A 23655-nucleotide genomic window follows, 5' to 3' on the forward strand; every position below is an offset into this window, starting at 1 on the left:
CCAAAAATCCTTTACAACCAAGTCTTGTCTGTAAAAGGAATGAATACATCTTGGATCAGTTCAGTTCAGTGGCTCAGTTGTGTCCGACTCTTTGCGACCTCATGGACTGCAGCACACGTCTTCTCTGTCCATCACCAGCTTCCGGAGCTTGCTCAAACTCATGTCCATCAAGTCAGTGATGCCATCCAACCATCTGATCCTCTGTTATCCCCTTCTCCTCCTGCCTTCAATCTTTCCTAGCATTAGAGTCTTTTCCAATGAGTCAGCTCTTTGCATCAGGTGGCCAAAGTATTGGAGGTTCAGCTTCAGCATCAGTCCTTCCAATGAATATTCAGTGTTGATTTCCTTTAGGATTGTCTGGTTTGATCTCCTTGCTGTCCAAGAGACTTTCAAGAGTCTTCTCTAACACTACAAATGGAAAGCATCAATTCTTCAGTGCTCAGCTTTCTTTATGGTCCAACTCTCACATTCATTCATGACTACTGGAAAAACCATAGCTTTGATTAGTTCGACCTTTGTTGGTAAAGTAATGTCTCTGCTTTTTAATATGCTGTCTAGGTTTGTCATAGCTTTCCTTCTAGGGAGCAAGTATCTTTTAATTTCATGGCTGGAGTTACCATCTGAAGTGATTTTGGAGCCCAAGAAAATAAAGTCTCTCACTGTTTCCATTGTTTCCCCATCTATTTGCCATGAAGTGATGGGACCGGATACAATGATCTTAGTTTTTTGAATGTTGACTTTTAAGGCAGTTTTTTCACTCTCCTCTTTCACTTTCGTCAAGAGGCTCATTAGTTTCTCTTTGCTTTCCGCCATAAGGGTGGTGTCATCAGCATGTCTGAGGTTATTGATATTTTTCCCGGCGATCTTGATTCCAGTTTGTGCTTCATCAGTCCAACATTTCACATGATGTACTCTGCATATAAGTTATACAACATCTACTTATGCTTCATTGACTATGCTAAAGCCTTTGACTGTGTGAATCACAACAAACTGGAAAATTCTTCAAGAAATGAGAATACCAGACCGCTTTACCTGCCTCCTGAGAAATCTGTATGCAGGTCAGGAAGCAGCAGTTAGAACCAGACATGGAACAATGCACTGGTTCCAAATTGGGAAAGGAGTATGTCAAGGCTATATATTGTAACCCTGTTTATTTAACTTATATGCAGAGTACATCTTGTATAAATATGTACTATTTTCTCGGATGAAAACAGAAGCTGTTGTGATGGATACTGACTAATGAATTGAAAGGCATTATTAAATTCACAGTAAATCTGTGTTATGTTGAATTCTCAGTGAACAGAAGTAAAACCACAGTTGCTTCTCTGGTGGCTCAGATGGTAAATAATCTTCTTGCAATGCAAGAGACACAGGTTTGATCCCTGGGTCAGGAAGAGCCCCTCGAGAAGGAAATGGCAACCTACTCCAGTATTCTTGCCTAGAGAATTCCATGGACAGAGGAGTCTGGCAGGCTACAGTCAATGGGGTCTCAAAGAGTCGGACATGACTGAGCAACTGACACTTTTTCACTTTCCTATCATTTGGGCAACCATTAAATTCTTTGACATTAACCAGGAGTTCTCATACTCAATTAGGATGGGAGTCACTGATCAGGAAGCAGAAATAGCATTAGTTGCCATTTGTTGAACAATCATTTCCTGAGCTCTCAGAGTTCAAGTTGTATGCAGTTCTCAGGAAAGCCCTCACTCCACAGAAACTTGATAAACAATATTCTTGATTAAAAAAAAAAAAAAGCTTCCAAGATTCATTCACTTTTTTGATTCAATAAAATAGACCCGCTTTTCTATATTCTGCTCTTTCACTGACATTAAGCACAAGTCACACTTGTGCAGTTGTAAGGGTTGAACAACTTGGTTGGTGTACAGTTGTTGCACCATTTCTCAAAGGCGAATCCTTGTTTTCTTTCCTGTTTATGTGTCAGGGCCCACACACCACTAACAGTTTAGATCTTGAGACTGAAAAAGGTTTATTGGACGAATGCTCAACATGATTATTTCTATGCCACCAAATACAATAGAGATTGAGTATTTGCTGTGTATGTTGATCACTAGTAGAGTTTCCAGGCTTAAATTCTTCCCTCTGAAGCCTGGCATGGACAAATTTCACTAAAGACAATTCAAGTATCCACTCTGTGATTCATAACCGTGAACACGCTGTGTTTATACAGGCTGATCTAAAATTAGTGGGGAACAGACTTTGATGACCACAGAGTGAAGCATGGGCTCCAGTTCATGAAGCATTTCTTCCCACAGTTCTGTAAACTACATGGTACACTCGGGTGTCTAAAAACAACCAGCCTCTGAAGTTCAAGTCGATTATGATCATCGCAGTGAAAATATTTCATCAGGTCTCTAAATCTGTGTATCTGTGTCTGTTTGTAAATAAGTTCCTGTGTACCACTTTTCAAGCTTCTGCGTATGAGTGATGATACAGTTGTCTCTCTCTCTGACTCACTTCACTCAGTGTCACAGTCTCTAAGGCCATCCGTGTTGCTGCAAATGGCATTTTTCTCAATCTCTTTTTTGGCTCAGTAGTATTCCGCTGTGTATATGTGCCACATCTGTTTTATCCTTTCTTCTGTCCATGGACATTTAGATTCTCCCCATGATCTTGGCTGTTGTCAACAGTGCTGCAGTTAAGATGGGGGTGCGTGTATCCTTTTGAATTATAGTTTTGTCTGGACGTTTGCCCAGGAGTCCAGTAACGCCAGCTTGCTTTCTGAGTGTACCCACTGAGTGTCCCCCACACACATCTGGTACTCTCCTATTTTCTCACTCTGGCCAGCCTCCGGAGTGTTTTAGGTTGCACGTCTCTGGTTACCGGTGAGGCTCAGCTCACTTTGTGCTTTGCTATTTGTGTTTCCCCTCTGTGGGCAGCCTCGCCGTATCCTGGCCCATGTATATTGAGTTTTCTGGGATGTTTAGACTTAATGGATTGGACTGTCCCCTTCAATTTATAGGATCACCTTTCTGTCCTCAATTTTACCCTGTTGTTGGTTTTAGACATTGCAAGTATCTTTCCCTCACTGTTTTAGTTACCCATTAACTTTGCCTGGTTTTTTTTTTTCCATTGAGCAAAAATTCTTAAATCCTTAAATGTTTTGACACAGTCATATCAGCATATTTTTGCTTATTGATTGTTTTCTGGGTTTTGTTTAAGAAACCTTCTGCACCCAAAGGCCACAGACATTCTCCTATAAGCTTACGGCTCTAACTGCCACATTCAGACTTGAGTTCATCTGCCCTGTAGCCCCACTGCCTCTGTGAAGTAGGGATCCACCTTTATTGGTCTCAACCCTGAGCCAGTTTTCTGAGTACCAGTTAATAAGCAGATGCATCATTTAGTTTTTGTATTATTTATTTATTCATTTTTTGTTATGCTGGGTCTTTGTTCCTATATGCAGGCTTTCTCTAGTTGCAGTGAGCAGAGGCTACTCTTCATTGAGGAATATGGGATTGCGACCTTGTCATAAGGTTCTCACTCTTCAATCCAGGCTGTTCTAGCAGCCACTGCCTGGACCTGTGCAGAAAAGAGGAAGTTCCTGTGGGTCCTTCTTCAGCAAGTAAATGCTGACCAGTCCTTGGCAGATTCAAGGAGAGGGATCGATCATGCAGGCCAATCACCACAATCCCACCCCTGTAATGGGCTGGGGGAGGAGGAGGGGAACCCCAAATATTTGACAAACAGTACTTCTGAAATGAGTACCACCATCAGCTCAGTTCAGTCGCTCAGTCGTGTCCGACTCTTTGCGACCCCATGAATCGCAGCACGCCAGGCCTCCCTGTCCATCACCAACTCCCGGAGTTCACCCAAACTCATGTGCATCGAGTCGGTGATGCCATCCAGCCATCTCATCCTCTGTCGTCCCCTTCTCCTCCTGTCCCCAGTCTCTCCCAGCATCAGGATCTTTTCCAATGAGTCAACTCTTTGCATAGATCTCTTTTTAAAAAAATGATTAAGAATACATAATTTAGGGGACTTCCCTGATGGTCCAGAGGATAATATTCCATGCTCCCTATGCAGGGAGCTAGGGTTCCATCTCTGGTCAGGAAGCAAGGTTCCACATTGTGCAACTAAGAGTTCGAATGCCACAACAAAGATCAAAGATCTCACGTGCCTCTACTAAGACCCGGCACAGACAAATAAGTAAATAAAAAGAAATGAAATTTTTTTTAATTTTAAAAAAGGATACAGAATTCAGTTTGAGAAACACTAACTTAGGAGGATAAGTGCACTTTTATTCAAGTGATTGCTATAGAGTAGGTTCTATACGTAGTGTCTTTATAAATGGTAGAAAAAAGATAATTTAGTCAAAGTATAAGCACAATTTCAAAAGCTCTGATGGAAAAATGCAATAGGAACTGTGATGACCCATTTCCCAGTCAGAGAAACCCAGCTTTTCGGCATTCTGAGAGCAAAAGTACACGGTATCCAGGGGACTGACCCTTTAGGAGCACACGCTAAATAGAGGGTGAGCAGGGACAGCCAGGCCTCTCCTCGGGCGCAGTCAGATCAGTGCAGGGATTCAGACAAAACGCCCTGAGAAGATGCCTGTGAACCTAGAGGATGGGGAACACTGGAGAGGGCGCCAGGACAGCTGCTGCTTGCTGAGAGGCTGGTGAGAGCTGGACGGAAGAAAAGTGGAGAGGGGCCCAGCCCCAAGAGGAAGACCCACAGGGATACAGGAGGCAGGTGAGCCCACCCGAGGGCACTCTGAGAACACTGTCCTGGACTCCTCCCTCACCATGGCTGAGAGCACTGGTGTGACGGAGCTGATGATGCCCTGGCTGTCATTAGCCTACACGGAAAGGGCTACCCACCCAGAGACAGACAGGGATTGTCCTATGCCAATGGTCCCCCAAACTCTGAACCATGAACCGGTACCAGTCCATGGCCTGTTAGGAACCAGGCTGCACAGCAAGAGGTGAGTGGAGGGTGAGTGAGTGAAGCTTCATCTGTATTTACCACCAGAGCTCAGGAAACAAGCTCAGGGCGGCCACTGATTCTGCATTATGGTGAGCTGTTTAATTATTTCATTATATATCACAGTGTAATACGAATTGATGCTTTTGAACTGTGGTGTTGGAGAAGACTCTTGAGAGTCCCTTGGACTGCAAGGAGATCCAACCAGTCCATTCTGAAGGAGATCAGTCCTGGGTGTTCTTTGGAAGGAATGATGCTGAAGCTGAAACTCCAGTACTTTGGCCACCTCATGTGAAGAGTTGACTCATTGGAAAAGACTGATGCTGGGAGGGATTGGGGGCAGGAGGAGAAGGGGACGACAGAGGATGAGATGGCTGGATGGCATCACTGACTCAATGGACGTGAGTCTCAGTGAACTCCGGGAGTTGGTGATGGACAGGGAGGCCTGGCGTGCTGCGATTCATGGGGCCACAAAGAGTCGGACATGACTGAGCGACTGAACTGAAATTGAACTGAATAATAATAGAACTGATCAAACTGATCACACAGACCACAGCCTTGTCTAACGCAATGAAATGATGGGCCATGCTGTGTAGAGCCACCCAAGACAGACGGGTCATGGTGGATAGTTCTGACAAACCATGGTCCACTGGAGAAGGGAATCACAAACCACTTCAGTATTCTTGCCTTGTCATGAACAGTATGAAGAGGCAAAAAAAAATATGACACTGAAGGATGAACTCCCCAGGTCGGTAGGTGCCCAATATGCTACTGGAGATCAGTGGAGAAATAGCTCCAAAAAGAATGAAGGAATGGAGCCAAAGCAAAAACAATGCCCAGTTGTGGATGTGACTGGTGATGGAAGTGAAGCCTGATGCTGTAAAGAACAATATTGCATAGGAACCTGGAATGTTAGGTCCATGAATCAGGGCAAATTGGAAGTGGTCAAACAGGAGATGGCAAGAGTGAACATCGACATTCTAGGAATCAGCAAACTAAAAATGGACTGGAATGGGTGAATTTAACTCAGATGACCATTATATCTACTACTGTGGGCAGGAATCCCTTCAAAGAAGTGGAGTAGCCCTCACAGTCAACAAGAGAGTCTGAAATGCAGTAGTTGGGTGCAATCTCAAAAATGACAGGATGATCTCTGTTCGTTTCCAAGGCAAACCATTCAATATCACAGTAATCCAAGTCTGTGCCCAACCACTAATGCTGAAGAAGATGAAGTTGAATGGTTTTATGATGACCTACAATATCTTCTAGAATTAATACCAAAAAAAAAAAAAAAAGATATCCTTTTCATCATAGGAGACTGGAATGCAAAAGTAGGAAGTCAAGAGATACCTGGAGTAACAGGCAAATTTGGCCTTGAAGTATAAAATGAAGCAGGGTAAAGGCTAACAGAGTTTTGCCAAGAGAACGCACTGGTCATAGCAAACTTGCTCTTCCAGCAACACAAGAGACGAGTCTATGCATGGACATCACCAGATGGTCCACTGGAATCAGGTTAATTATATTCTTTGCAGCCAAAGATGGAGAAGCTCTATACAGTCAGCAAAAACAAGACCAGGAGTTGACTGTGGCTCAGATAATGAACTCCTTATTGCCAAATTCAGACTTAAATTGAAGAAAGTAGGGAAAACTACTAGACCATTCAGGTGTGACCTAAATCAAATCCCTTATGACTATACAGTGGAAATGAGAAATAGATTCAGGGGATTAGAGCTGATAGACAGAGTGCCTGAAGAACTATGGGTGGAGGTTCTTAACATGAGGTAACAATAGGTGGCAAAAATACAGGGAAGAACTATACAAAAAAGATCTTAATAACCCAGATAACCATGATGGTGTGATCACTCACCTAGAGCCAGACATCCTGGAATGCGAAGTCAAGTGGGCCTTAGGAAACATCACTACAAACAAAGCTGGTGGAGGTGATGGAATTCCAGTTGAGCTATTTCAAATTCTAAAAGATGATGCTCTTAAAGTGCTGCATTCAATATGCCGGCAAATTTGGAAAACCCAGCAGTGGCCACAGAGCTGGAAAAGGTCAGTTTTCATTCCAATCTCAAAGAAAGGCAATGCCAAAGAATGTCCAAACTACCACACAATTGCACTCATTTCACATGCTAGTAAAATGATGCTCAAAATTCTCCAAGCCAGGCTTTAACAGTTTGTGAACCAAGAACTTCCAGATGTTCAAGCTGGATTTAGAAAAGACAGAGGAATCAGAGATCAAATTCCCAACATCCTTTGGATCATAGAAAAAGAAGAATTCCAGAAAAACATCTACTTTTGCTTCATTGACTACACCAAAGCCTTTGACTGTGTGGATCACAAAAAAACTGTAAAATTCTTCAAGAGATGGGAATACCAGATCACCTTACCTGCCTCCTGAAAAATCTGTATGCAGATCCAGAAGCAACAGTTAAAACCAGACATGGAACAATGGACTGGTTTCAAACTGGGAAAGGAGTACATCAAGGCTGTATATTGTCACCCTGCTTAATTAACTTGTATGTAGATTACATCATGAGAAATGCTGGTATGGATGAAGCACAAACTGGAATCAAGATTGACAGGAGAAATAGCAATAATCTCAGATATGCTGAAGACACCATTCTTATTGCAGAAAGCAAAGAGGAACTAAAGAGCCTCTTGATGAAAGTGAAAGAGAAGAGTGAAAAAGCTGGCTTAAAACTCAGCATTCAAAAAACTAAGATCATGGCATCCAGTTCCATCATTTCATGGCAAATTGATGGGGAAACAATTTCCCTGGGCTCCAAAATCACTGTGGATGGTGACTGCAGCCATGAAATTAAAAGACACTTGCTCCTTGGAAGAAAAGCTATGACCAACCTAGATAGCATATTCAAAAGCAGAGACATTACTTTGCCAACAAAGGTCTGTCTAGTCAAAGCTATGGTTTTTCCAGTAGTCATGTGTGGATGTGAGAATTGGACCATAAAGAAGGCTGAGCACTAAAGAATTGATGCTTTTGAGCTGTGGTGTTGGAGAAGACTCTTGAGAGTCCTTTGGACTACAAGGAGATGAAACCAGTCAATCTTAAAGGAAATCAGTCCTGAATATTCATTTGAAGGACTGATGCTGAAGCTGAAACTCCAATACTTTGGCCAACTGATGCGAAGAACTGACTCATTGGAAAAGACCCTGATGCTGGGAAAGATTGAAGGCAGGAGGAGAAGGGGACAACAGAGAATGAGATGGTTGGATGGCATCACCGACTGAGTGGACATGAGTCTGAGCAAGCTCCAGGAGTTGGTGATGGACAGGGAAGCCTGGCATGCTGCAGTCCATGGGGTCGCAAAGAATGGGACACGACTGAGCGACTGAACTCAACTGAGTAACAATAGAAGGAAAACGCACCATAAATGTGATGTTGTTGAATCACCCTGAAACCATCCCTGCCCCCGTCCTGCTCTGGGGAAAAACTGTCTTCCATGAAACGAGCCCCTGGTGAGGAGAATGTTGGGGACTGCTACCCTATGCTCTAGGCCATGGCAGAAATATACCTGCTAGGAAATCTACTGGGCAAAGTTGCAATCTTGCTGGAATCCTACAAACACCTGAAGCCCTGGAAAAGCTAGAGCTGGGTGTGTGTAAGAGCTAAAGGAGTCTAGGGGAAAATATCCCTCAACTAGTGAGGAAAAAGGCCATCACGTGAACTTATAGTCTATTGTTACATGTTCTTATTAAAATAGTTTCTGAAGCATTCAGAAACCTGAAAAGAAATGATGATAATGTGAATGGGTGGAGTATGTGGTTTGGCTTTTATTTGTGACATAGCAGGTGATTTGTTTTATTTCACTGTAACTTTCTCCTCTTTGGAATAATCATTGGCTAACTAGTGAATTATAGATAGTCAATTTGCCGATTTAGAACTAAAAATTTGTGTGTCTAGACCTGCTCCTATGGTTTAAGACACTGGACATTCTTTTTTTAAATACGTAATTCTTTGTGGGGGTTATTGAGATAAAATTGACATAATATTAGTTTCAGGTATAATAATGAGTATACCTAAACATAATAATTCAGTATTTGTGTGCATTGCAAGGTGATCACCACAATAAGTCTAGTTAACATCTATCACCATATGTATGTTGTAATTTTTTTTCTTGTGATGAGAGCTTCTAAGATTTGTTCATGTAACCACTTTCAAATATGCAGTCAAGTATAATTAACTATAGTCATCAGGTGGTATATCATAACTACTTGATTTTTTTTTTGGACTTTCATTATCATTTGATGTTTAGAACTTTTCTGTTTCAGCAACGATCAGTGACATTTATCGGTGCCATTGGGAAGATCAATGATGTGTTTAATCCCATCCACTCACATCAGATTCTGATGTCCACCCCCCACCCCAGGTTCTGAGTCTTTGTGATTGTTGTTTAGTCACTAAGCTGTGCCCAACTCTTTGCTGTGCACCACGCTCCCCTGTCCTTGACTATTTCCTGGAGTTTGCTCAAATTTATGTCCATTGAGTCAGTGATGCCATCTAACCATCTCATCTTCTGCCACCCCATCACTCCTTTTGCCTTCGATCTTTCCCGGCATCAGGATCTTTTCCAAAGAGTCAGCTCTTTGCATCAGGTGGCCAAAGTAATGGAGCTTAAGGTTAGAGTCTTAAAATATTTTTTTTATTTGTTTATTTTGGGCTGTGCTGGATCTTCATTGCTGGGAGGGCTTTTCTCTAGTTGTGACGAGCAGAGGCTACTCTCTGTTGCAGTGCCCGGGCTTCTGGTTGGTGTGACTCCTCTTGTTGCAGAGCACGGGCTCTATTGTGCACAGGTTTCATAGTCGTGGTGTGTGGGCTCAGTAGTTGCGGCTCCCAGGCTCTAGCGCTCAAGCTCAATAGTCGTAGCACCCGGGCTTCGTTGCTGTGTGGCACGTGGGATCTTCCCAGATCAGGGACTGAACCTGTGTCTCCTGCATTGGCAGGCGGATTCTGTATACCTGAGCCACCAGGGAAGCCCAAGGTTAGAGTTTTAGAACGGAGAATGCAAGCTCTTCTTTTTCCCTTCTCTCTGTCATTTATTTTAACACCTTCCCTCCCTCAGAACCCTCACAGATTTGTTTTTAAGAAATGAAGAAGAGTTCCACCATGTGACCTACAGCTGCAGCCCATCAACCTTTGCTGATATTAAGGCTGCACTTTGGATCCCATGGAACCTCTAGAAAGATGCACTTCTTGCTGTTCCAGGCAGTGAGCCCAGTCGGGGGAGCATAGAGCAGAGGGGTAGAACTCTCTCGGGCCAGATGGAAATGCTCAGAATAATATCTCTGCTACAGAGCATCCTCACCAAAGAACTGGCTGAGCCCAAGGTCCAGTAAGTACAGGACCACCAGCCGTATATGGCCATGGAGCCCCGGAGTGTGGCTGATCTGAACGTGATGTCAGAGTAAGCTGCACAGTGGATGACAAATATTTAGTCTGACATAAAGCACATGAACCATCTCTTCAGTAGTTTCACATTGATCGCCTGTTAAAATGATTGTATTGGGGATAGACTAGATTAAATGCAACGTATTCTTAAGGTTAATTTTGCCTATTTCTTCTTACATTTTTGATGTTAGTACTAGAAAATTTAAACTGATGTGGGTTACGCTATGTTTTTACTGGACAAAGCTGGTCTAGGTACTTGGAATTTGTTTTTAACTACTTTTGTGTGTGTGCTAAATCATGCTAAATCTCTTCAGTTGTGGCTGACTCTTTGTGACTTCATGGACTGTGGCCTGCCAGGCTCCTCTGTCTATGGGATTCTCCAGGCAAGAGTACTGGAATGGGATGCCCAGCCCTTCTCCAGGGGATCTTCCCGACCCAGCGGTCACACCTGCATCTCCTGTGTCTCCTTCACTGGCAGGCAGGCTCTTTACCACTGAGCCACCAGGGAATCACTTTAAGTACTTTCAGTTCAGTTCAGTCGCCCTGTCGTGTCCGACTCTTTGCGACCCCATGGACCACAGAATGCCAGGCCTCCCTGTCCATCTCCAACTCCCAGAGTTTACTCAAACTCATGTCCATTGAGTCAGTGATGCCATCCAACCATCTCATCCTCTGTCATTCCCTTCTCCTCCCACCTTCAATCTTTCCCAGCATCAGGGTCTTTTCCAATGAATCAGCTCTTCACATCAGGTGGCCAAAGTATTGGAGTTTCAGCTTCAGCATCAGTCCTTCCAATGAACACTCAGGACTGATCTCCTTTAGGATGGACTGGTTGGATCTCCTTGCAGTCCAAGGGACTCTCAAGAGTCTTCTCCAACACCACATTTCAAAAGCATCAATTCTTCGGCTCTCAGCTTTCTTTATAGTCCAACTCTCACATCCATACATGACTACTAGAAAATTAACTACTTTAATACGCATCAAATAAGGGTCAAATACTCATGATCATTTTAATTATGAACTTTGCTTTATCATATGAATTGTCATGGTAAATATCTTCTCTATGATCTTTTTTCTAAGGGAAGTTAAAAAAATTTTTTTTAATTTATTTAGGCTGTTTTGAGTCCTTGTTGTTGCATAGGCTTTTCTCTGGATGCAGTGTGGGGACTCCTCATTGTGCTGGCCTCCCTTGTTGCAGAGCACAGGCTCTAGGCATGCAGGCTTCAGTAGTTGGGGCTCATGGGCTCAGTAGCTGGTGTTCCTGGGCTCTACAGCACAGGCTCAGTAGTCATGCCGGTTGGGGCTACTTGCTCACGGCACATGGGATCTTCCCACACCAGGGACTGAAACCATGTCTCCTGCATTGGCAGGCGGGCTCTACCACTGAGCCTCCAGGGAAGCCCTCTCCTCTCCTTTAAAAGTATATTGAGGTTTTAAAAAATTCCTTTATGGTTTTTCCAGTGGTAATGTATGGATGTGAGAGTTGGGCTGTGAAGAAAGCTGAGCGCCGAAGAATTGATGCTTTTGAACTGTGGTGTTGGAGAAGACTCTTGAGAGTCCCTTGGACTGCAAGGAGATCCAACCAGTCCATTCTAAAGGAGATCAGCCCTGGGATTTCTTTGGAAGGAATGATGCTAAAGCTGAAACTCCAGTACTTTGGCCACCTCATGCAAAGAGTAGACTCATTGGAAGACTCTGGTGCTAGGAGGGATTAGGGGCAGAAGGAGAAGGGGACTACAGAGGATGAGATGGCTGGATGGCATCATTGCCTCGATGGACATAGGTTTGGGTGAACTCTGGGAGTTGGTGATGGACAGGGAGGCCTGGCGTGCTGCAATTCATGGGATGGCAAAGAGTCGGACACGATTGAGCAACTGAACTGAACTGAACTGAAAAAATTCCCAGAGTGCCATGGGCAATTTGGCAAATTCTCTTTTATGGATGCCAGGCAGCCTTGCTTCCACGTAGCAGCTGGTCAGAGTTCTGTGATGTTAAACATCTATTCCTGGACCTGCTGGCTCTAGCCTCCACCCGACTGAAGGGGACGACTGTGAGGAGGTGGGCCAGGGGACATGGCACCAGCACAGTCACTCTGCACCCCCTCCCGGCCTCAACAAGCCCCACAGCTCCTGGGACTTCTCTGAAAGACCTATAGGGTGATTAACTTTGAGGGTGACTTCCAAATCAGTGAACCCCAAATCCTCAAGTGCTATTTTGCTTACACAGACTTCTTACAAAACGTTTCTAGAGAACAGAGCCTGTGGGGAATTTGCGATGACACGAAGTTGGCATTGGATTCAAGAAGTGATAAATTCCCCTGCTCATCGGTGGCTTCACTTTTCCTTGCGACAAATGACAACTGTTAAAAACTCCACCCACTGAGATCCACCAGGTAAAATTGCAAGGCTGGAAATGCAACCACTCGACACTATCTCCTCCCCTGCCCGCGCCAGACCCTGCTGCTCAGCTGGGTTCTTCCCTTTTAACTCAGGGGGCTCAAGTTCCTTCCCGGCCAGTAAGAATAATACTAGGAGGCAGCAGGTGAGGCAGGATTTCAGGGACCACCTGGGCATCTCACATGAGTCTCCGGAGAGGTTGTTAAAATGCAGATTCTGGGGCTTCCCTGGAGACTCAGTGGTAAAGAATCCACCTGCCAATGAAGGAGACATGGGTTCAGTCTCTGATCTGGGAAGATCCTACCTGCCGTGGGATAACTAAACCTGAGCACCCCAACTACTGAGCCTGTGCTCTGAAGCCCAAGAGCTGCAGCTACTGAAGCCTGCACGTCCCAGAGCCCATCCTCTGCAGCAAGAGAAGCCACCACGATGAGAAGTCCACGCACCGCAGCTACAGAGGAGCACCCGCTTGCCACAACTAGAGAAAAGCCCTAGCAGCAATCAAGACCCAGCACAGCCTAAAGTGAAAAATTACAAATCTCCTCTTTAAAGAAAAAATGCAGATTCTGATTTCTTCATCCAAGATAGAGCATCTTTAACAAGTTCCCTGGCAAAAAAGCTGTGGATTCACGGACCACACTTTGAGTAGGAAGGTTCTCCAAGCATCTTTTGCTCTGTGTACATTCTTGAAAAATTACCCTGCCTTAACCGTGCCTCAGAGATCACCAGTGCCAGATGAACTTTAAATATGCCCGGTAAACATAAGAAAATCTAATAATAAAAGAAATCTATTCCTTTTTTGCAGAAGGCACAATGACAGTTGTCTTTACAAAAGGAATACCTTTAAAAAGAATCTCCCTAACTTGTGCATTGTAGTATAAACTACAGTTTACTAACGGAAAAGATTTTTTTTAATGCCAACTGAATTATCATCTGGAAGCAGAGTATCTCCAAAAAGTTATAAAAATAATATTAGTATAGAGTAGATTGGCTCCGTTTCTGAACACTCACTGGTACCAGGTGTGTATACTGCTGACCTTGGACGAAATAAACAGCAGTGGAAGTGAGAAATAGACCTAAGGGCCTAGATCTGATAGACAGAGTGCCTGATGAATGATGGAATGAGGTCCGTGACACTGTACAGGAGACAGGGATCAAGACCATCCCCATGGAAAAGAAATGCAAAAAAGCAAAATGGCTGTCTGGGGAGGCCTTACAAATAGCTGTGAAAAGAAGAGAAGTGAAAAGCAAAGGAGAAAAGGAAAGATATAAGTATCTGAATGCAGAGTTCCAAAGAATAGCAAGAAGAGATAAGAAAGCCTTCCTCAGAGATCAATGCAAAGAAATAGAGGAAAACAACAGAATGGGAAGGACTAGAGATCTCTTTGAGAAAATTAGAGATACCAAGGGGACATTTCATGCAAAGATGGGCTCAATAAAGGACAGAAATGGTATAGACCTAACAGAAGCAGAAGATATTAAGAAGAGATGGCAAGAATACACAGAAGAACTGTACAAAAAAGATCTTTATGACCCAGATAATCATGATGGTGTGATCACTGACCTAGAGCCAGACATCCTGGAATGTGAAGTCAAGTGGGCCTTAGAAAGCATCACTACGAACAAAGCTAGTGGAGGTGATGGAATTCCGGTTGAGCTATTTCAAATCCTGAAAGATGATGCTGTGAAAGTGCTGCACTCAATATGCCAGAAAATTTGGAAAACTCAGCAATGGCCACAGGATTGGAAAAGGTCAGTTTTTCATTCCAGTCCCAAAGAAAGGCAATGCCAAAGAATGCTCAAACTACCGCACAATTGCACTCATCTCACACGCTAGAAAAGTAATGCTCAAAACTCTCCAAGCCAGGCTTCAACAATACATGAACCATGAACTTCCAGATGTTCAAGCTGGTTTTTGAAAAGGCAGAGGAACCAGAGATCAAATTGCCAACATCGGCTGGATCATGGAAAAAGCAAGAGAGTTCCAGAAAAACATCTATTTCTGCTTTATTGACTATGCCAAAGCCTTTGACTGTGTGGATCACAATAAACTGTGGGAAATTCCTCAAGAGATGGGAATACCAGATTAGCTTACCTGCCTCTTGAGAAATCTGTATGCGGGTCAAGAAGCAACAGTTAGAACTGGACATGGAACAACAAACTGGTTCCAAATAGGAAAAGGAGTACGTCAAGGCTGTATATTGTCACCCTGCTTATTTAACTTATATGCAGAGTCCATCATGAGAAACGCTGGACTGGAAGAAACACAAGCTGGAATCAAGATTGCCAGGAGAAATATCAATAACTTCAGATATGCAGATGACACCACCCTTATGGCAGAAAGCAAAGAAGAACTAAAAAGCCTCTTGATGAAAGTGAAAGTGGAGAGTGAAAAAGTTGGCTTAAAGCTCAACATTCAGAAAACAAAGATCATGGCATCCGGTCCCATCGCTTCATGGGAAATAGATGGGGAAACAGTGGAAACAGTGTCAGACTTTATTTTTCTGGGCTCCAAAATCACTGCAGATGGTGACTGCAGCCATGAAATGGCTTACTCCTTGGAAGGAAAGTTATGACCAACCTAGATAGCATATTGAAAAGCAGAGACATTACTTTGCCAACAAAGGTTTGTCTAGTCAAGGCTATGGTTTTTCCTGTGGTCATGTATGAATGTGAGAGTTGGACTGTGAAGAAAGCTGAGCGCCGAAGAATTGATGCTTTTGAACTGTGGTGTTGGAGAAGACTCTTGAGAGTCCCTTGGACTGCAAGGAGATCCAACCAGTCCATTCTGAAGGAGATCAGCCCTGGGATTACTTTGGAGGGAATGATGCTGAAGCTGAAACTCCAGTGCTTTGGCCACCTCATGCGAAGAGTTGACTCATTGGAAAAGACTCTGATGCTGGGAGGGATTGGGGGCAGGAGGAGAAGGGGACGACAGAGAATGAGATGGCTGGATGGCATCACCGACTCGATGGACGTGAGTCTGAGTGAACTCTGGGAGTTGGTGATGGACAGGGAGGCCTGGCGTGCTGCAGTTCATGGGGTCACAAAGAGTCGGACACGACTGAGTGACTGATCTGATCTGATCTGAAAGATGAGTTTATTTGGGAATAGCAGAGGCATTACACATCACGACATATGATCTAAGGAGAATCATAGCCCAGTCTGAGAATACAAAGGGAAGGTTAGCTTTCATTAGGTTCTGGGAAGAAATTGGGGAGAGTTGTTTTGAACAAAAGTTCATTGGAGGAGAATGAAAGTTCGGGGTTATTTAAATAATGTGCTGGTAAGAAAATGTTCTAAAATAAAACATCTCTAGCCTGATCCTGGCTGTTTATCTCTTAAAAATTTTTTTTGTTGAAGTATAGTTGATTTACAGTGTCATACTGGTTTCAAGTTTACAGAAAAGTGATTCCATTTTGCATATACATATATCTATTTTTTCAGACTCTTTTCCCTCATATATTATTAAAATATATTGAGTTTAGTTCCCTGTGATATTCATAGATCATTGTTGGTTATTTTATATATAATAATGTGTATATGTTAATTCTAAACTCCTGATTTATCTCTCCCACCCTTTCCCCTTTGGTAACTGTAAGCTTGTTTCTTGCCCAGAAACCAATCCCTTGTCAGGAGAGCTCTGAACACCATATTTATAATAGATGGTTATTTATAGTGTCTTTCTCTTCCTTGGCAATTTAAATTAAAATGTCAACTTCAAGAAATGTTTCAGAAAGGCACCAGAAAGAATTATAAATAGAACTTGATTAATCAAAGAAAGATGAATAAAGTATGCTTTTAACACAGGGTACATCGTTGTTGATGTAAAGCAAAAGTCTTGGCAGAATTAAAAGACAGTTGGGAAACAAATAGAACAAATAGCCATCCGTTCAGTAAATGAATATCAGGAAACCAACCTGTACAGTCTACCTGTGAGCAGCCCCTTTTTCAACGAGTGACGTTGCTAGGCAACAAGGATCCAAACAGACAGACGTTTCCAAGAGCATTTCCCATCTTCCTTTGCTCCAAATGAGAGCCGGCAGACACCTCTTAGGTGGATAAATGTATGACAAACTCTAAAGCCAAGTTAGATACTCAAGATAACATACTGTATGGCTCCACTTACAGGAAATTCTAGAAGGCAAACTAATTACAGAAAGCAGATGAGGGTTTACTGGGGGCTGAACATCAGGGGGAAAGAATTGATTGCAAAGAGACAGGAGGAAACTTTTGAAGGTGGTAGAAATATTCCACATCATGATGGCAGTGATGATTATGTGACTTGACGCATTTGTCAAAATTTCATGAAACGTAGCTTAAAGTTGCTAAATACTACTGGATGTAAATTATATTTCAATAAAACAAAGTTTAAAGTCCATCTATCTATAATAATCTAATATAGCATTTCTATTCTTTTACATCTAAGACTATGCAAACACTTTGGAGATAGAAAATAAGCACGATTTCATTTCAAAATACAGAGCTAGAAGTTGTTGTAAAAGGGTAGGCGCTGAACCAGTCACTGCGCATGGGTTGCCAAGACTTTCCTGGATGAATTCCATCCAAGATATGGCTTTTAGTCTCCCGAGGTCTTTGGACACCCAGAAAGTGGGTCATCTTTCAGAATATCTGCGTCACTGTGGACAGTGTGTTAGTAAATCAAAGACGAGCTGGATTTGTTCTCAAATTGGCAAAATACTCACTTGCTTGGAAGCACTATTAATCCTTTCATTTACTGAATGGGGAAAATTGGTCTTGATTATCTTCAGTTATTATCAGCGCTGCATATTCTTTTGCTGTAGGATATATATTAGGCGTTAAACGTGTGCTTTGGAAAAGCAGAGGTCATGTGACCGCTTGGTTCTAAATATGAAAAGTTTGAAATTAAAACTAATACTAAATATTCTTACAGAGTAAATTGGAGTAGTGAAGCAATTATTTTCATTCTTAATTGCAAAGTTATTTTGCCTAAAATATTCTGTTATTATGCAAAAGCATTGTTCTGGACTGAATTCTTGAAATAATTCTGCTTTTGGCAACAAATAACAGAAAATCAATCTAAATGGGCTTCAGACAGTAAGCACAGTTCCAGGCTCCTGGATCTGGAATTCTAGACTTAAAACAGCGTCCAAGTTTGTTTAGACATGTGGATCACAATAAACTGTGGAAAATTCTTAAAGAGATGGGTTTACCAGACCACCTGACCTGCCTCCTGAGAAATCTGTATGCAGGTCAAGAAGCAGCAGTTAGAAGTGGACATGGAACAACAGCCTGGTTCCAAATCAGGAAAGGAGTACGTCAAGGCTGTATATTGTAACCCTGCTTATTTAACTTACATGCAGAGTACATCATGTGAAATTCCGGGCTGGATGAAGCAGAAGTTGGAATCAAGAGTGCCGGAAGAAATATCAATCACCTCAGATATGCAGATGACACCACCCTTATGGCAGAAATTGAAGAAGAATTAAAGAGCCTCTTGATAAAAGTGAAAGAGGAGACTGAAAAAATTGGATTAAAGCTCAACATTCAGAAAACAAAGATCATGGCATCCAGTCCCATCACTTCATGGCAAATAGATGGGGAAACAGTGGCTGACTTTGTTTTTGGGGCTCCCAAATCACTGTAGATGGTGACTGCAGCCATGAAATTAAAAGACGCTCACTCCTTGGAAGGAAAGTTATAACCAACCTAGACAGCATATTAAAAAGCAGAGACATTACTTTGCCAACAAAGTTCTGTCTGTCTAGTCAAGGCTATGGTTTTTCCAGTGGTCATGTATGGATGTGAGAGTTGGACTATAAAGAAAGCTGAGCACCGAAGAATTGATGTTTTTGAACTGTGGTGTTGGAGAAGACTCTTGAGAGTCCCTTGGACTGCAAGGAGATGCAACCAGTCCATCCTAAAGGTGATCAGTCCTGGGTGTTCATCAGAAGGATGGATGTTGAAGCTGAAACTCCAATACTTGGGCCACCTGATGCTCATTGGAACTGACTCATTGGAAAAGACCCTGATGCTGGGAAAGATTGAAGGTGGGAGGAGAAGGGGATGACAGAAGATGAGATGGTTGGATGGCATCACCGACTCAATGGACATGAGTTTGAGTAAATTCTGGGAGTTGGGGATGGACAGGGAGGCCTGGCATGCTGCGGTCCATGGGATCGCAAAGAGTTGGACATGACTGAGTGACTGAACTGAACTGACTGAACTGAATAAATCGTTGTGAATATTGCTGTCGAAAAGGAAAGCTTGTCCCCCTCTGTGCTCTGGGTGATCGTGGTGCTCATGTGCAGATGAGCAATGCTGTCAGGAACTTCCTGGAGAGAAGAGAACAGTCTGACATAAACATGACCCCAAGTCTGAGTTGGGGAAAAACTCTAAGTGAAAAGAAAAGAACTGCTGGAGGAGTCATCCATCCGTGAAGGAAAGCTGCCCTCATATAATGAGTGGTTTTAATCTGGAATTTAAAGATCCTCAAAATCTAAATCATTTTCATCAAGGCCACCTTTTCCATAAAATAGTGTTTTAACTAAAGATTAGCTTTTTGGTCATAATGTCCTTCTCTAAAATTATATAGAAGTTACCATAAACCACAGAGAAGCTTTCTAGAATAAAAAGTTTTAATATGTTCAGTAGTGCGGTAAGACAATGAGGAACAGAAGCTCTCATCAACTGCCTGGACTTCACATCCTGGCTTAGCCATCCTTCTTCTATTGAATCCTTGTGTGCTAAGCCTTGGTTTACTTATTTATACAATAGAACCCTGAAGAGTACTCACTTTAGAGAGTCTTAATGAGAATTAAATGGACTATTTCATGCTACATTTCATCAATTCATTAGCCCAGAATCTAAGAAATATTACATACTTCGTAGGTGTTAGTCATTTTAATATGGGCAATATATAGAAACTAATTGTGAAAAATATTTTGATAACCAGCCATGTAAAAATATACAGTTTTCCCCGTTATCTGTGGAGTATTGGTTCAAAGACCCTCTGCAGATACCAAAATCCTCAGACGCTCAAGACCCTTGTACAGAATGGATCTCAGCTGATGCTCTGTATCCCCAAGTTCTGCGTCCATGGGTTCAATCAGTCACAGGCCCCACTACTGGTTGAATCCACAGAGGCAGAACCTGTGGATGTGAAGAGCCAACTGTATTGTTGGGACATACTAAATTCTTTTGCTTCTGGTATTCCTGATTTGTTTTTGGAACAGCAGAGGTGAGGGTAGGGGGTCTTAGAATTTTGAATATTAGCTCAGGGAACATTTTAATAAGGATTGCATTAGTTATAGTACAGGTCAACTTGCTGCTGTAACAGAGATCTCCAAAAATACAGTGACAAAAAAGAGAAAAGTGCCTTTTTCTATTACGTGCCCACGCAGAGGTGAGTAGCCCAGCCCTGAAGGTAGCTCTGCCCCATGAGGTCACCCAGGACCCGGGTTCCATTTATCTCATTTCTCCATTATCACCTGCAATAGGTTGTATAATGGAAGCCATTTCACCAGTGTCTTCTTCCTCCATCCCTCAGGAAGGGGGAAACTGTGAATGGAGAGCAAACCATTTCCTTTTTAAAGGATGGGACCCAGAACTTGTACACATGGCTTCTACTCCCACGTCGTTGCTGAGATCTTGGTCACTGGACCACCCACAACTGATAGAAAGGCTAGAAAATATGACTTTAACTAGGCAGCCATGAGCCTAACTAAAATTCTGTGGATTCTATTATCCAAAGGGGGATGGAAAGAATGCATGGTTGAATCAATTAGCAGTCTTCCATTAGTGTTGCTATGGAAACTACTATGTTTCATTGATCCTAGGATACTGTTAATTTAGAGACGCATCATCATTTTATGTACCGCTCAGTGAGAAAAGCCATGCTATTGAAGCTGTGGCTCATTACTTTCTTATCAGCTGAGTTACAGGACACATCCTAATTGTGAGATTTTGAAGTGTGAAAACTTTGTGTCTTGTTATAGAAGAAATACAAGCTTTCCTGGTGGCTCAGTGGTGAAGAATCTGCCTGCAATGCTGGAGAGGCAGGTTTGATTCCTGGGTTGGGAAGATCCCTTAGAGAAGGAAATAGCAACCCACTCCAATATTCTTGCCTGGGAAATCCCATGGACAGAGGAACCTGGTGGACTACAGTCCAGGGGGTCACAAAAGAGTCTAACATGACTTGGTGACTAAACAACAATGATAGAAGAAATACAGTGTCAGAAAGACTTAGGAAAATAAAATGATCTAAAGTATTCATTTTGCAATCTTCTTTTTGTGTGTGTGACTTTCCTCAGAGCAAGCATAGGCAACAGATGTCAAGATTTGGTTGATGCATTGAATGTAATGTTTAGAACGGGTGATTGACAAGGTACTATCCATGAGAATTTAAGTCAAATTCCAACACAAAGGCTTGGGGAAAATTTGCCAAGCTTTCCACTCAGTCTGGAACAGATCTGGAGTTGAGCAAACAGACAATGAGGGTCCTGTTTTCACTAACCAGGGATCTCACTTAGCAGAAGGACAAAGACCAAGGACTACACTCAGCACAGAGTCGTGGCCAAGGCACTTGACTTCCTGTTTCAGCACTCAGTAATCACCCAAATATTGGCTGGACACCAGACACTTTGCTTGGTGCTACAATACAGTCTCTGCCCCACAAGAACTCCAGAGCTCACGCAGGGAGAAGAATATGTAGACCTGTAAAGGCATGCAATTGTGTAGAGCCTGTGATAGAAGTCTAGTAAGTGGAGGCGCAGAGTGGAGATCACCAGTTCTACCTGAGGTTAGGGAAGACCTGCAGAACCAGGGAGAGTAAGAGTTCTTCAGGCAGAAGTAACACTATGCAAGTGCATGGAAGTGTGGCACAGCGGTCACTGCAGGAGACTGAGTTACAGTCTCTTCAGCACACAGAATTAGAAGCAGAGGGCCTTCCCTGGCATTCCAGTGGTTAAGGCTTCATGCTTCCACTGCAGGGGGTGTGGGTTCAATCCCTGGTCAAGGTACTTAAGATCCAACATGCCGCTTCATGCAGCCAAAAAAGGAGGAAGAATTTTAAAAGCTCAGTAATCAAGATAAATACTATTCTAGTACAATATTTAAATACACAAAACTTAATGCAAAAAAAAATTTGTAAAAAAAAAAAAGACCGGAAGCAGTGGGTATGTTCAGCTGTTTCCTTTTTAGTACTTTACTCATAGGAGGCAAAGAGCAATATTTGTTTAATTGAATTTGAGAAAGACCAACTTCTTGAATGGCCAAATAAGGATGAGCTGAATTTTCCTGTTATCAAAAAGATGCTGGATTCCAGTACACGGAAAGAAACAATAGGACACCGTTGATGCCAGCCTTGCTCTAGAACCTACCATGACTCTAGCTTATTGGTTAGCATAAGATTTGAGGAGTTAATAGATAAAGGAGCTTGTCTAGAGCCTGCTTTCACCACCTTTATGCTTGTGTTCTCCAATGTGGCCATGCACAAAGGTAGTTTACTTTGGAACACACCTTTTATCTTTGTTTATTCCAAGCACATAGTACTGCTGATTCTCAGTGCAGCAAGCACACCTTTGAGAATTTGACCTAGGACAAAGGCTAGAGAACCAAACTTTTTGTACTCAGGTGCTAAGATGTCATAATGAAAGACCCTGATTTGTTCAGTAAGGTCATTCGGTAGCTTTGAATCTGGTCAATGACGAATCTATAATATGCAGATGTCTCTTGCTGTGTATTCCTACTGAAAATCTGCTTCTCTTGTATAGATCACTGTTACGGATGAGGAAGTTAGTAATCCATCCTTTGTAGATCTGGTGAGAACTCCCCAAATGAGGAAGTGCACACTGATACTTATGTTTGCTTGGTAAGTTTGGTTTGTGATGGATTCAAAAGCTTGTGTCAAATTTACAACACATCCCTCTCTCCAGATCAGGTGGAAGTTCTCTCTCACTTGTTCTCTGTTGTCTTTCGGTGTTACTCCAGGTTCACAAGTGCTGTGGTTTATCAAGGACTCGTCATGCGCCTGGGAATTATAGGAGGCAACCTCTATATCGACTTTTTCATCTCGGGAGTTGTGGAGCTGCCAGGAGCCCTCTTGATCTTACTAACCATTGAGCGTTTTGGTCGACGCCTACCCTTTGCGGCCAGCAATGTCGTGGCAGGGGTGGCGTGCCTTGTCACTGCATTCTTACCAGAAGGTAACTGTCCCTCAAGTCTGCTTGGCAGCCAAGATCTTGAAAAAAATCTTAAAATAATCAAGAACGGGGGACTTCTCATCTTTAGCAAATGTCCCCTGGCATCAACATCATAGTGCCAGGCACACTCGCGTGATGTCTCTCCGTTTCTGCCAAATCAGCATAACGACTGTGAGTGTAGAAGATTGATTCTATAGATTTTTCCATTTTCCCCAGTTTTAGGGTCATTTGTGGATGAAATAGATGTGTAAAACCTAGGTTGTAGTCGTAGTTTACTTTTTTAAAAAATTTAATTGAAATTTACTTTATGTACAATATTGCGTAGGTTACAGATGTACAGTATGATGATTCATGATATGTGAAGGTTGTATTCCATTTGTAGTTATTATAAAGTACTGGCTGTATTCTCCATATGGTACAACAGATTCTTGTAGCTTACTGTATACCTAATAGTTGTACCTCTTAGTCCCCTACCCCTACCTTACCCCCTTTCCCTCTCCCCAGTGGTAGCCACTAGTCTGTTCTCTGTATCTGTGAGTTTGCTTTTTTTGTTGTTATATTCACTAGTTTGCTGTAATTTTTTAGATTCCACATATAGGTGATGTCTTATAGTATTTGTCTTTCTCTGTCTGACTTATTTCTCTTAGCACAATGCCCTCCAAGGCTATCCATGTTGCTGCAAATGGCAAATTACATTCTTTTTATGGCTGAGGAGTTT

The 23655-nt window shown here is 42.6% G+C and overlaps 1 protein-coding gene across 1 annotated transcript in view; it reads left to right on the forward strand.

The window, feature by feature from the left end:
• Positions 1-23655, forward strand: part of SLC22A3 (solute carrier family 22 member 3) — a 97115-nt gene that overhangs the window by 53465 nt on the left and 19995 nt on the right. The window contains exons 6-7 of the mRNA XM_061428483.1: positions 22509-22606; positions 22726-22940. Of these exons, the coding sequence (XP_061284467.1) occupies positions 22509-22606; positions 22726-22940 (313 nt within the window). The remainder of the gene's footprint in view (positions 1-22508; positions 22607-22725; positions 22941-23655) is intronic.

The sequence above is a fragment of the Bos javanicus genome, chromosome 9, assembly GCF_032452875.1.
Source record: "Bos javanicus breed banteng chromosome 9, ARS-OSU_banteng_1.0, whole genome shotgun sequence".
Taxonomy (NCBI): domain Eukaryota; kingdom Metazoa; phylum Chordata; class Mammalia; order Artiodactyla; family Bovidae; genus Bos; species Bos javanicus.